This window comes from Macrosteles quadrilineatus, unplaced genomic scaffold, assembly GCF_028750875.1.
Source record: "Macrosteles quadrilineatus isolate MER2022 unplaced genomic scaffold, UCM_ALF_1.0 Scaffold_7__1_contigs__length_78375512, whole genome shotgun sequence".
Classification (NCBI taxonomy): domain Eukaryota; kingdom Metazoa; phylum Arthropoda; class Insecta; order Hemiptera; family Cicadellidae; genus Macrosteles; species Macrosteles quadrilineatus.
The window spans coordinates 44,835,301-44,851,329 of record NW_026542600.1 but is presented as its reverse complement, the minus strand read 5'-3'; the positions used below and the strand labels follow the sequence as shown (position 1 = coordinate 44,851,329).

General features: G+C 33.7%; 1 protein-coding gene across 1 annotated transcript; it reads left to right on the top strand.

Moving 5' to 3' along the window:
• The first annotated feature begins 7,009 nt into the window (after window positions 1-7,009).
• On the top strand, window positions 7,010-8,356 carry LOC128998943 (extracellular serine/threonine protein kinase four-jointed). Its single transcript, XM_054425299.1, has one exon. The coding sequence runs from the start codon at window positions 7,010-7,012 to the stop codon at window positions 8,354-8,356; it is 1,347 nt and encodes a 448-aa protein (XP_054281274.1).
• Window positions 8,357-16,029: the final 7,673 nt, after the last annotated feature.

Below are 16,029 nucleotides of genomic sequence, written 5' to 3'. Positions count from 1 at the left end.
CATTCGTCATTTTCGCTCACAAAACGGGATGAATATATAACTAGTTTTTTTTTGTGAATGTAGATTATATTCAGTAAACTCTATTTCGGCACGTTTGGCGTCCTTTCTTTCAGTTGTCCTTCCTTTGTTATGACAATTCACGCCCAAACACAAGCCCAATGCCTGTGAAGGGACAAATTAAATTTCAATCAAGCTCGCGAGAACCTTTTTATCGAGTATTAATTAGTTGAGATAAACCTTAAACAGCACAATCGTTTCACTGATACAAATACCTCCAATCCAAATTGTATATACGTTTTGAACTTTCAATACAACCAGTTTATAAAACTATCTATTCTCTTATTGCAGTATCCTTTGTAAATACTATTTATAAGTGTTTTTTTTTACAAACTTCCAAACTACATTTTGATGTTTTCTTTCCATTAGTAAAGGCTAAAAATAGTTTTAACGGGAATAGAAATAAAGGTTGGCTAACAAGTGGGATAAAAATATCTAGTAAACATAAACGGGAACTTTTTGAGCTCAGCAAACAATCCACAAATCTGCATATTAAAAACTATGCTCAAAAGTACAGTAAAGTGCTCAGTAAATGTATAAAAACAGCTAAAATATTACATAATAACAATAAAATTAAACTATCGTTTTACAGGATTAAAACTGATTGGCAAATTGTAAAAAAAGAAACAAATACATCTGCCAGTAAAATTAATAAATTTCCTTTTTTGTCCGAATCCGTTAACATAAAAATCAAGTTCATTATGTTAACAAATTCTTTACAGAAACTTGCAAACTTCTAAATGTTAATTCTGATCCTCAAAGCTAAATGAATTTTTTACAACAAGGGGTACACCCTAATTCCATGTTAATATCATTCAAAACTACAGATCCTCAAGAAATTCAGCAAATAATTAATGACTTAAAACCTTCCAAACAGTTTGGATGGGATGAAATATCACCTTTTATCTTAAACTAACGTTCATCTTTTATCTCAGTCCCACTTTCTCATTGAATCAACACTTCACTTTATACAGGCGTGTTTCCGGATATACCAAAGCTCTCAAACGTGATACCAGTTATAAAAAAGGCAATCCTAAAGAACTAACCAATTATAGGCCCATTTCGTTATTGCCGACATTCTCCAACATTTTTGAAAAGACTGTTTTTAATAATTAGGTTGTATAAATGACTTTGATAAATGTCAACTCTTTAACATGAATCGGTATGGGTTTAGAAGGGGTAAAAGATATATGCCATATGCCATATTCATGTATATACATATTATATGTATATGCCATATTCAGCTATACCTATCTGAGCTATCTGAGGTAGCGGATAGTCTTGACAAGTCGCAGAATGTATCTGGTCTCTTTTGTGACATGTCAAGTTGATAAACCATGATATACTGATTCGGAAGTTGTGGTTTTATGGTATATCGGGCAGGACCATTAAACGGTTGGTTTAATTTCCATCCAACAGAAAATAGTGTATACATTTTCAGTCACTGGGGATTAAGTTTGATTATAGATTAATCACAGATGGTGTACCTCATTCTTGGACCCTTACTCTTCTTGGTTTATGTCAATGACTTGCCCATGACCTTAAATTCCAAATTGATTATGTTTGTTGACGATACTTTTGCTATCTTAACCCTTCCAGATAAATCAATGTTTCCACAGCTTATAAAACAAGAATTCCAAAAGCTGAAAAGTTGGTTTTTAACTAATGGACTTTACTAAATCAATCCAAGGTTTCTTTTGATAAACTTTCAACAAAATTGTCTTAGTAAAAATTTTTCGCACAAAAATACCACTCTATCTTGCAGCCTTACTGACTACCAAATTTTTAGGAATAACAGTAGATCATAATGGATCTGGAAAACTCATATAACAGACGTATCAAAAGTTAAATAAAGCATAATTTGTAACTCTCATTGTTTCTAGATCAATTGATGTTTCCACTGTTATGATCGTATACTATGGATATGTTTATCCTATTCTTAACTACGGAATAGGTTTTTGGGGAAATTCCGACAAAAAGAAAAAGTTGTTAAATTGCAAAAAAGAATCATAAGAACTATTTATTCTATCAAAGCTAGGGATTCTTTTGAAAATATATTTAAAATCAACAATATTCTTACCTTTCCCAGTCTGTACCTATAATTTGTTTATATTTATGAAACAAAATTCGCCTAAATTATCTGTTAATTCGGACAATCATGATTATAATCCCCGACACAAAAGCAGCCTTTCATACCCTAAACACAAATATTCAACTTCCGAATCTTCTCTGCACTATTCTGGTGTTAAGTTTTACTACAGTGCTTGATTCAATTAAATCTGCAGCTTCCCTCAAATAGTTTAAAAAGCAGTTATTTAAGTGGTTATGCAATAAATGCTGTTAAATGATTTTTTCCACTGACTTTTGTATAAGATCTTAATTTTGTCACCATTATTTTATAGACACTATTCATGCATATTCTGTACAAAATGAGTAAAGGAACATGAATAAGTATTCTATGACGACAGGCAGTTAGAGGATTTAAAAATAATAAATAAAAAAGTAACAAAACGCGCAAGTTGTGTGTGACCAATATAGTGTGGAGTGTTCCTGGACGCTTCGTTTGAATTTTATTGGTATAAATAGACCTACAAAATTGTTCATACTACTTCCACATGCGTGTTTAAAATATCTCAGCTAAATTGTATGATAATTTTGACTACTGTCCTAAATAGTAAATTTTATAAGGCCTTAAAGTGGTACTTAGTCGAGGTTAACATTTACATTTTGGCGTTGTACACACAATTCTTCAAAGTTCATATCCATATTTTAACATTAAAAGGTTTAATGCAAAATAATCATGTTATCCTTATGGAAAATTGGTAGACTGAGATAGTTTTCTTGTTTATGGACATATTTTTATCCCTGGCAAATTTATTTATTCCACACTAAGCTATTAACTGCTTTCCCTGTAGCAGCAAACCTAAGTACCTACTCCGTTAACCTAATGTTATTTAAATAGGGAATATATCTGACATTTTTAAGGAAATATTTTAGTGGCAATTTGATCAGTCAAATTTAAATTCACTTATTCAGCAGGATTTCTGCAGTTGGGGGGGGGGGGTGTGTATTTTAAAGAGACTACAAAATAATACAAAAACATGTTTCAAATACAAAATAAGAATGGTAAACATGCCACGTATATAACGTATATTTAATATGTTGGATTAAATACAACAGCGATGCTTAATAAAACTAAACTGTTATTGGATATTAATATTTGGTAGTATTGAATGGATAAATACTGTAACATTTAAATTAGTAAAGGTTGGTAGTGCAATAGAACTACACAAGATAAAGGTATAATTTTACGTATATGTCACTAAATAACTTCTAGATCAGTACGTGTTATATCCTATAATAACAAGAATCTAACTGACGTCCCTCATTAATATTGGCTACAAGAGGTACCAGCCAGTAGTTTCTTTAAATCTTGATGCATTCTTTAATGAAGAGAATATCTGCAATCTTAGTGGAAATCTTGATTCTCGTATCTCTAAATTTTGTGCCAACTTTGCTTGACTAGCTTCACTAAATAACTTGTTGATCAGCATTGTACGTGTTTATTTACCTGAAAGTACAACAAATACGTCCAATAATACTTGTAATAGTATATTACGTTACTAGTCCTGAAAATAAGTGTTTTAGTCGAGTACGGGATTACCACACGAGTCCGGTACACACATTTTGGACGAGTTACGTACGATAATTAACGCCATACTACTAAATCTGTACAAATCCTTATATATTTTCACTAACTAAAGGACTAAAAATCACTAGTCATAACCTCTAAGAGATGTTATGTTTTTGTTTATAACCACTTATTGCCACCCAAATACAATATAATCAGCTGATTGGTGTCCGGTAAAACTCATTACAGTACAGTAGTACGCAATGAAACCCCGTTTGAATAACCTGGCGGCAAACAGCTGTTTTCTGGACTAAATCCTTGCGTGGGAAGTTTGTCAAAATAATGTAGTGTGGCGTAATATATTATTACACAACTGTGACGATATGACATCAACAATTTAGCAAGGTTGTTTGTCGTGTTTTTTTTTTTCATTTTAAAATAGAAAACAATAAGGTTCGTGAGGCCATTCATTGTTCTCAGAATTTATATACATTTTATATATATATATATTTTTACTCAGCAAACGCAGGTATGAATTCAAAAGCATTGAGAAACAGTATCGTTCTCCAAGGCCTAGCCTGAATTGATGTCGCTATCACAGCAACTCGTAAACGATATGCAAGATAAAATTCCCCCACCGCAGCAAACCTTGCAGGATACGCGTATTTCAATTCCCCTGATTGAATTTTACTAAAATATTTCCTTAAATATGTCAGTTTTATTCTCCATTTAAATAGCATTAGGTATTTCAGTTTTCTTGCTGCAGATAAGCAAAAAAATTTTGATAAAATGTTAATACTATAGTATGAATAAATGAAGTTTTTCATAAATTTGTCAGATTTGACCAACATAATATCCATTAACAAACAAACTACAGTAGTTTACTTTTTTACATCTGAATAACATGGAATTTTTAAATGTAGACCTACAGTTTTGGGGGATTTTCTACGTACCCTTTCATCGTACATCGACTCTTCAACACTTCGTAACACCCTGTTCCCATGAAACTTGCTGGTTCGCGAACTCAGTTAAGATTATGCCCTACACGTTCATACCTAATTTCATCAAAATCTCACCAACGTTACTCGAGTTATCGTTAGGAACATCAAAATGAGAGTAAATCGGTCCAGGGTATGGGTCTTACCGTGCAACCTACGGTAATAGCTACTTCCCTGTAGGGGAATTCGCTAAAAACTAGCATCGAACTATTATAACACAAAAAGATAGTTTTTTATGTTATAAATTTATTCAACAGAGGGGGTTTTTTATGTTATAAATTTATTCAACAGAGGGGGTTGGGGTTTACTTAACAATCTTACTTTAAAATCAACGTTTTATAAGTCTTATGTAAACTTTCCTTTGATAAAATAAATGTGGTTCTTTGAATTGGCAACAAACCAAAATAATGCTAAACTAGTTCATGATATATAAGTATATCTCCATCGCAGCAAAATTGCAGACTAAGCAAATTTATATTATTTTGATTTGATGTTTTCTAAAATATTTCCATAAACAAGTTACATTTATTCTGTATTTAAATAACATTAGATTTAATAAGTACTAAGGTTTGCTGCTACGGGGAAGGTAAGACGCCTTTTTATCAAATGTTAAAAGTATAGGATAAAATAAACTATTTTACCACATTTGATGAAAATATAAACAAGTAAACTACATCAGTTGTATACTTTTTTCTCCTTAAGAATAAATTGGTAATTTTAAATGTACAGTTTATTTTTATTTTCTCCGTAATCTTTAATCGTACAACAACGCACAGATGTAAAAAAAATTCTAGAATACTTTTTTGGCATTTTTAATTCCCTATCAAACGATACCAAGATCAAAAAGTTCGGACTACAAACAACTTAAATATAACGTTTTAGCGATTTTTTTTTTTTTTTTAGGGAATAAGCTATTACCGAAGTACTCATGGTAAGACCTGGACCCGGGACCGATTTGCTTTATCGTCTTGAGGTCCCCAGAGGCAAAAAACACTATCCGTTCAAATTCATAAATATGTCCGTTAGCACGATAGCTCAAGCAAAAATGATCCGATTTTGGTTAAATTTGGTACAAACGTGTTAACCCTTCATTTATTCGAACAAGTTCGCGAACCAGCGAGTTCAGACCATGGGAACCACCATATTTACTTCCACCATGATGGGAACGGGGTTTTACGGGGGGTTTTATGGGGTTAAAATTGATTTTTCTAATTTTTGACCCTCAAAACATAAAATTTCCCAATTTATCTCTAAACAATTTTAAAGAGCTTAAAAAACAAATAATTTAGTATCTTAAAGTGTTTTTGTACTGTTATTGGTTACGGAGAGAATGTTCATGTTATTCTTAAGGAGAATAAGACTGTTGTAATATGCTTGTTTATGGATATATCTTGATCAAACTTGACAATTTTTTTATTTACACGACACTTATTTATTGTCGTAAAATATTTATAGTCAGGCAAATGGAAATTCGATTAGTCTGCAGGCTTGCTGCGGCGGCGGCGGGGGTATTTTAGTTCTAAGATCAGGCAAAATGAAGTGCAGCCCGACTAACTTTGCCTTTTTTTACAACAAAAAAGGTTACATTTCAGTTATTTTTCGTCCGATATTTTTGTTTTTAGTATCGTTTTATAGGATATTAAAAGTTCTAAAAAAACATTCCAGCATTTTTAAAATAAAATGATCCATTTTTGAGTTACCTATTTAAGTAATAAAAATTTAAACGGCCGCCATTTAGAAATTTCTAATCGGACCAACTTTATTAGTTTTCTATAATAGGTCTTGTGTCCTTAAACATGCTTACCAAGTTTCATAATCATTGGATGAAAAACTTCACAGATAAAAATATTTTTGTATAAAACAAAGTGGCAATCTGGGTAGTATGCATTTTCGGACATACCTTCACATAAACTTTTTTCTTCCTTTTAGCATGAGGGTTCATATATCTCAAAGTCCTGAAATGTTTTTGATGGACAACCTGTTTATAAATTTGAACGAATTGTGTTATTGACATATGGGGAAATCAAAATAAAAAATTAAATCGGTCCTGGGTCTAGGCCTTACTGTGCCGTCTGCGTTAATGGCTTATTTACCATGGGGAATTCGTTAAAAGTAATTTAAAGTATTATTTTGTCTGTTTCAGAAGGAATGGTCTAATGGCTGCTCACCAATGGCCACATGACAGAAGGACAACTGAGAGTCAGAGATCAGAGCCATTCTGAACAGTTTGATGCCACTTGCAGTTCTCACGATCATGGAAACCCTCTGGACAGATCTAAAGAAAATGTTTGGTATCAAAGATTATTTCTCAAATACAGACAAGATGTACAGCAAACATCCCTTGATCGACATCAACTCACAGCTTCCCAGGAAGAGAAGGCGGTTGTTGAGATCCCACTATATGTTCATGGACTTGGCCATCAACCCCGGATACGGCGACAGTGGTTTGTTTGTTATATGTGAAACTACCAAACGATCATCAAAAAGAACATTACTATTTATAGCTGTAATCGTAGCCTTTATTTTAGGACTTCTAATGGGTTTATTTTTACCTTTGAGACTAATGGACAAATGTTTATCTCGATTAAAATTTAAAAACAGCTACCAACTAGGGAACGATTCGTCAAGAAATAGTACCGGTACCGGAGTGGGAAGAGTTGCAAACACCACGTACGTGAATGGAATATTTTGGGACGACGCCGTAGAAAGTTCTCTCCCGTCGGGGTTTACTGAGGAGTGCGGAACACATTGGGTGGACTTTGTACAAAAAACTGCGATCGTGAAGATCGAAAAAGGCTGTGGGAGGATGCAGAATAGACTCGTTACGTTCGAAGATGGCACAAAAGCGTGTTGCCGGTATCGCCAGAATACTGACCAGATTCAAGGGGAGATCTTCAGCTACTACCTGGGTAGGCTTTTGAACCTCCGCAACGTCGTTCCGTCTACAGTGGTCGCCATCAACAGTAGTCAAGTGACGTGGCACAACGTCGGATCTCAGCTGTCTGACGCGCAGTGGTGTGAGGGCCATCCTGTGGTGTTCACAAAGTACATCCAGGACCTTGTCCCCGCGGACATTCCTCCGGTCTTCAGGCAACTGACAAGTGAAGGTCTGTCGACGTCCGCCCGACGACCAAGCTCCTTCTGGACGACCGTCTTCACAAGTCATAACACTTCGGGAGAATTTAAAGTCGAAGAATGGATTAGAAGTATAAAAGACGCGGTGGAATTAGCACAATGGTCCGATCTCATTATCTTTGACTACTTGACTGGAAATCTAGACAGAGTGGTGAACAATTTATACAACCTGCAGTGGAACCCCGATATGCTGACCAACCCCGCCCACAACTTGGCCCGGACGGCAACGTCTGGCCTCTTGGTGTTCTTGGACAACGAGAGTGGCATGCTGCATGGCTACAGACTCCTAGACAAGTATGAACCTTACCACAGTCTTCTGTTGAACAGTGTGTGTGTGTTCCGCAAACCCACGGTTGATGCTCTGACAGCTCTGAGTCTGTACAGCAACCCTGGTCAGCTGTTATCTGAAGGGCTGCCTTCTCCTGATCTTCTACCTCCTCTGCCGGACCTCAACCAGAGTACACTTCGACTGAGAGTCGCTAGAGTGCTACAACAAGTAATATCCTGCGCCAAGAGGTACCATGTCCGTCTGTGATTAACTGTCAAGTCTATCAGGACTTTAGCGTCTTGTTAAATACTAGCTAGGATTTGACTTGGGTAAATAAAAAATAAAAAACTTATATCTCTCGGGTTTGTAGCCACAAAATCAGTGTAATGAGCAAGGAAATCAGTTTACCTAAAATGTATTAATCCTTTAAATTTAAACAGACAGAGCGGACTGCTTTCAGGTTTCAGGGAAATCCAAAGTGTATAATGATTCCTTTGCCTTTAGTCTGTAAAATATGTATTTCAAGAATGTTATGTTTAATACTATTTTGGGCATGTATTGTCCATTTAATCAAGTATAAAACGAGCTTTAAAATAAATTACAGTCATTAATTATATCCTCCACAAATAATTACAGTTGGATTTTTTTACTAGAAGCGGTTAAGGTATGGTTGACTCTCTTTGACAATGGATTTCTCTGTCTGTTTTGTGATCATGTGATCAAAATTGTCAAAAAAATCAATAATAAAAATAAATAAAAACAATCTGAGGATAGTCAATGTAAGAACTTACAAACGAAATATAAATCATCACTTATGTCCTAATTAATTAATAGTTTATCCTGTCCTACGGACAAAAACCTGCTTTATTCTTCTAATTTCACGATTGGCAGTATTAATGTTAGGTACAACAAAAGTTACAATATTTTAGTATCGTCTTGGTTAGTTAATTAATGTTAAAAGCAATCACTGTAGAATTTATTATTCTATTCTAATTTATTATTATATTATTATTTATTATTAAGTGGGGTGACACTTATTTAACAAAAATGTATTCATTAGTTGATTTGTAATTGGGAATTATGCTTCAATTTAAGGTATAATACTCAAACGACCACGTTATTAAATTTTTAGTAAATTTTTCAATGTAGCTGTTGTCTGTTCTTTGATTATGACAGTTTGTTTGTTTTGATTTAAACTCAAAATTTGACAAGTCTGATCACATGATCACACAACAGACAGAGAATTTGATGGTCAAAGATATTCCACGTAGCCTACCTCAACCGCTTCAAGTTTAAATAAATACAACTGTACATACATAATAATAATACAGGTATAAAATAAATGTATTATCATTCAGTATAGTTTTATTCATGTTTAAATATTCTTCTTTAATATGTATTTATTTACAGTAATCAAAGAGAAAGCGTAAAGCAAATCAATTAATCAATCAATTAAGGCAACAGTAAACTGTGCTGTAATCCATTCACATAAAAATGATACAATGTGCTTAACTCAGGTAAATGTTTTGTTTTTATATATTTACAATTAAGTATCTACGAAATTTGTTGTTTATTTCATTATATTATTTCTGCATAAATTAATCTCAACGAACAATTGATTACATGTATTTGGTCGAGCATGATATTTTAGAATCCGTTTCAAGGTATATCGTTCCCACTCGCTTGTTTCATAATGAATGAGTAGTTCCATTATAGTGTGGTGTAATCAAATAAAACTGTTAATTCGCCAAGCTAACAACAGTATCACAAACTATTAGGCCGATGCAATAGGTGTATTTATTTTGTAAACCATGTAATTAATTGTGACATTTTGTTCTATATACATTAAAGCTATTTGTAAATATTTTCAAAGTTTTATATTCTATGTAAGTAATCTAGTGATGTACAAATGTATTATTAGGTTGAATAAACGTAAATATTTGTGTTTAGATGCATTTTTACACAAATACCTTGACTTGGTTCTGTTGTGTTGAAGGTTGACCAAATAAAACGCAATTTCTTTAACTTCTTATGTAGGCTATTGTAAATGAAAATTTCTGTAAAGATTGCATATATCAAACCCCTGTTTACAATGTATGCCTAAACTTACTCACTGTATTAGACAATTGAAAGACTCTTTTCTCTGAAGGATATCAGTCTCTAAGCTTGACAACATTTGTGCAAAACAGAATGTGATTTTTTCATCTTTTTGTTAACATTATGTTTTGTTATACTTAAAATAATTATAAACATTAATTCATTAGTAGTCCGATCTCGTCTAAACTCGTTGTATTTACTCGCCGGCGATATTCGGAATACTGGTAGTGTGATTCAATTAAAACGCATTTGTGGAATTTATTTCCAGTTGATATTAAACATTCAACAAAAATTAGTGTGTTAATTGTTTAACTTAAAAACAAAGAACGTATTATAACTTGGCAATTGTTGGCTTTTAATTCCAATAATAGTATTATCTTACGCCGTGAATCTAGGAAATATGAATTATAGGAGGTGTGAGCTATTCCTTCACTTTATGACCTTTAGAACACCATTATCATTGGTAAAACACTATTGATATAAAAAAAATACCACCACCGCAGCAAACCTGCAGACTAAGTACATTTCTATCCTCATTGGATTTTCACTAAAATATTTCCCTAATCATGTAAGATTTATTCCCTATTTAAATACCATTGAGAAGGTGTGATTTTACTGAAATGTTAATAGCTTAGGATGAATTAAACCAATTCACCAAGTGTGATTGAAATATATCTATAACAAGAAAACTAGAACAGCTTACTTTTACGCATTACAATAACATTAATTTGTTAGAGCTACAGTATTTTGTTTAATTTTCCGTTACCTTTAAGCGTACAACAACACTTCAATATAGCATATTATTATTGGTTTTAAGCACTACAAAATGGTTTTGAGATAAATTGCAAAATGTTTCGCAGGTTTTATGGGTCAAACCTTGGGAATAGCCCAATGTTTACTCAATAAAATCCCCGTTCCCATACATAGTCTGATTATGCTGGTTCGCGAACTACTTCGAATAAACGTGGTTTTGCATATTTGTACCAAAATTCATCAAAATCATCATTTTTATCATTTTTATTCCAGTTATCGTGGTTATTAAAAAACAAAACCTGCGTTTTTGATCTCTGGTGAAATAAAAACGAAAAATCACCATAAGAATGGCCTGGGCATTTTAAATTTATATTTTTTTTATAATTTTCTCCGTAACCATTAACAGTAAAAGCCATAATACAAAATTATTTGTTTTTTGAGCTCTGTGGAATGGTTCATAGATAAATTTGGAAATTCTTCGTTGGAAAACCTTATTTTTACCCATAAACCCTCGCCCCCACAGTCCAAGCAAGCTGGTTCCCAAACTAGTTTAGGTAACCAAACGGATGTTTACCTAAGCTATTTTGTACGCTTCGCTGTGTGTTCAAACAATTTTTTAAACCATCGAAACTCCCGCCGTGTCTGAGGTAAGGTAACGTTTGTACCATATTTCATTGAAATAATACAATTTTTACTCGATATATCCTGCTATCAGACATATATATACAATGGGAGTTTGATCGGATGGTGATTTTGGCATTTGGGTATGTCAAAACGAAAAGTTAAATCGGTCTCGTGTCCAGGTCTTACCCCGGTAATAACTTAGTACCTAAAATGGGAATTCGTTAAAAAAATAAACCATCCCTTGTCCGATTCCGATATTTGATATCAATACAGCAAATTCGTACACCGACACAGTGTTAACCTTGAGAAAGAGAAGCCATATGTGCAACAATTCTTTATCACTAGCCCAATTATTTATAACGAAGACAGTTTTTAACCTATAATTAAAACGCACAGTCAGTTTTACCGAGTCGGGAATGTAAAAGAATTTCTCTTGATTTAGTGGATTTTGTTTGTCTCAACAATAATATTAATTAGTTGTGGTCATGGATGGGAACAAAAGAACAAGGGCCAAGATGGTCAGATGTTCCCATTTCGATACGTCGTCGACATTTCCGCTGCGTATCACCTGCGCACTTAACTCTTTGCCCATCACAGCACACAGGAAGTATAGATGAGGGTAGCTGGTAGCAACTCACTCCCCACTTGTACAAGTGTCCCACTGGCTTCATTCCGTCTATAGCCTGTGTTGTCTGACATGAGTGGGTTACTGACAAAATGCCTGTTATCCATTAGGTTTAATACTATGGTATGTAGTTGATTTGACTGAAAAGTCAGTTTGGTTTGGTTACAAAGTTTGAATATACGATTGAAATTAGTGGGGCGATGTCTACTTGTACCGGCGTCTAGTTGTACCTGCTGCATTTTGGTGACAGGCGTCTAGTTGTACCTCGTCCAAAGCTGTAGGTACAACTTGACGATGGTGCGGACGTCTAGTTGTACCTACGTCTAGTTGTCTCTACGTCTAGTTGTACCTCTTAAAAATCTACAGGTACAACTAGTCGGGTACGCCACCGTCTACTTGTACCTCATACGTCCGCGTCTACTTGTACCTACGACTACTTTTACCTACGACTACTTGTACCTACGACTACTTGTACCTACGACTACCTGTACCTACGACTAGTTGTACCTACGCCTACTTGTACCTACGTCTAGTTGTACCTACGGCTAGTTGTATCTCCCCTTCAACTTGTCACCAGTGTAAGGGATTTATTTTATTTCTTTAAAAATCATACAATCTTACAACAATTTTTTATAAACAACTTGCTACTAAAGCCAGGAAAATTTGGCTTGTCTGCAGCTCATTGGGAAACCCCTGTTCTTGATAACAATGTACTTGTCCCTCGGTCAGTCCTTATCCATATTACACTTTGGTTTTCCTTATTTCTTGTCAAGATCTGCTATCATTGTTTTTTCCACTTAAACTCTACCTTTCTATAGAAAACTAACATTAACTAGCTTAAACAACAACTTTAAACAATTATCTTAAATAAATAAATTCAGAGTTTACTCAAACAAGTAATAGAGTACAATGAAGTGTTTTGTATGGTATTAGTCACGGAGAATATTACAAGTTCAAATTAAAAATGTATATGTTATTCTTATAAATATTACGTAAACTGGCGTAGTTTGGTTGTTGATGCATATACTTTGACAAATTAGTTTATTTCACACTTAACTACTAACTTTTCTCAAAAACACATCTTAATTACCTTCTACGCAAACGTAAATAAAGCTCAGTATTGAAATACCATTGAAATGCCAGTATTGATAATTATAATAGTGGTAGTCTATTGTGTTACAAGACTATGACAAATTGCCAATTATTGAGTCAACTCGGTCCCCACGCACAGGCTTCGCATATGTGGGCCCTGTCGATTTTCAGAAATTACGTTAATTCTGTATCTATTATTCTTTTGTTATGAATTGCTTTTGATTTTATTTATTTGATTTAATGTTACTATGGTATTTTGCCGGACAAACTCCATTAAACATATAGCATGAGTCGAGGTTAATTTAACTACTTAAAACTAATTCATTTAACGATAGTTTGCCGGAAAGCTATTTTACTAATCTATAATATTAAAACGAAACAGGGTTTTTTTTATTTCACGATTCTGAATCAACCACTTGGCCGATTTTCATGATTTTTGTGTTGAAAGAAAGATAATTTTGAGAACTAGGGAATGTAATTGTAATTTAGGGTTTCAGTTTTTAAGAAATTAATTTTCAATTTTTTAAAAGTCTAGCAGCCGACGCTAGCAATTCGAAGTATTTTCAGTGCTGGTTAAACTAACAGCTGGTTATAAACTGTCATTGAAAATGTTGATGTTACAAGTTGTTTGTATACAAAAATATTGGTCTTCGGTGTTGGACTGCATACTATTTCACTTTAAAATTTAGTTTTTTTCTACCGTGAAGGATCTGCTTTACCAGGAAATGTGTTATTTTGATCTATACATCTCAAACAGTTTAATCAAGTTTTGTCGTAACTTAAATGCAAACTGTGTAAGTAAGTTATTTAGTTTATGGCATGGAAATTTCATCTCATATTTGGGAAATCTTTTTTTTTTAGGAATTTATTGCTTAATCGTTTGAGATATAGGTGGTTTACGTGTTGATACTTCTTTTTCTGTGTGTCCGAATGTATGTGAGTCATACTATAATTTTGGTTAGTAATGAAAGCGTCAATTGGTGTAGTAGGTCTCTATAAAACTGTCCAATGAGCTGCAAGGTGCAGTAGAAACCAAAGTCGACTTATACCATACCATAACTCTCCCCGTAGTATTGAAAAGTGCAGACAAAATATACAGACCAGTTCAAGATAACGGAGGTTGAGATAAAAAAAACAGAGAGCTAAGAGAAAAGTGTAAACACCCAGATATAGGGGTGCTTTCCAGAAGTAAAAGGCTTGGATGGGCAGGCTATGCGTGGTGGATAGGAGATAAATCAACATTTAAAAGTATATTCCTTAGTACCACAAGATAAAAGACCACTTGTAAGACCAGGAATTAAGTGGAAAGACCAAGTTATGAAATATCTCCTCAGACCGGGATCTAAATTAGAAGAGACAGGGGATGGAAGAGAATGGGTGGCCAGAATCCTCATAAGGTGTCAGTCTGTGGTCACGGAATTTTTTTTTTTAAATTAATTTTTAAAATTAATTTAATTTTTTTTTAATTTTTTTTAGGTTGAAATGATAGAGTTGTTTGGGGGAGGTCAAGGTAGGGTTGCTATGCTGGTGACGAAATAACAAATAATTATTAAAATAAAATCAAAGCAAATGGAAAATATTCCAATCACTTGTATTATTTACAGTGTATGTTAAATAGAGAAGTCTGTACATTGCATAGTTTTTGTCGAGTTTTCAACCGCTGGACCTCAACTTCATTGTACACTTCAAGTGGTTAATGCAATTGTAGCAACTCTACTCAATACCAGTGTGTGTGAATCGGTCTCAAATCTCACTTCAAGTCTTTTCAAATCGACGCAACTGCTATTTTATGGTAAAATTATCGAATTTAAAATGCATATCGCTATATTTTAGGTCTATAATCGGATGGAAGAAATAGGTAGTAACGTGACATTTGTTAGTAAGGTCAACAACTAAAAAATAACCATTAATTGTTAATTAGATTGTTTTGGGGGCAGTTGGCCCCAATTAAAACTACCAGAGTTTGTCACTGTGCGTGTAAACTAGATGTTCTGAACTATTCCGTTTTAATTGACTACTCGATTCCCGTACGTAGGACGGGCCAACAGCACGTATTTGTTTAAAATTTTACAGAATACACATACATTTATTTATACATGATATAGGTACTTACAACAAAACTTGTAAGATAGTAGGACAACAACGTTAACTTAAAGATAGGAGCGAGTGTATGCAATTCCAACATAGAGTTTAGTATTCACCGATCCTATAATAATTTAAGAGTATATTTCGTACCTAGGGCCGAAAATGACTTTTATGTCAGCTCGGGATCATTTTTAAGTTCAAGATGAAGATGAAATCGGCCCGTGGTAAGATTGCTATTTTTCACCAAACTATACAAAACTGAGAAAGTATATCTTATCTTACTAATATCATAAATCTGAAAGTTTGTGAGTTTGTGTGTGTGTGTGTTGCTCAATCACGCATAAACTACTGGACGGATTGGGCTGAAATTTGGCATGATGATAGCTCACATTCCCGATTAACATTAAAGCATATTCTTATCTCAAAAATCCTTTCGGGCTCCACCCCAGTGGCTCTGTAGTTCCCCATGTTAACCTTATGATTTTTCATATTTAAAAGGAATTAATGAATCTTAACAGCTGTTTCAATTAAACAAGTTGGTTCTGTTCTATCATAGAAAAAAAAGAATTTTCGTCTATGGTTCTATGATGTTCAATAGCATAAAAGTTACAAGGATTACCAACAGGGTGCAGCACTATTATTTTTTTTTTAATTTATAACAACA

Coding starts and splice junctions, on each gene's coding strand:
- LOC128998943 (XM_054425299.1), top strand. CDS start 7,010: ATGTACAGCAAACATCCCTTGATCGACATCAACTCACAGCTTCCCAGG.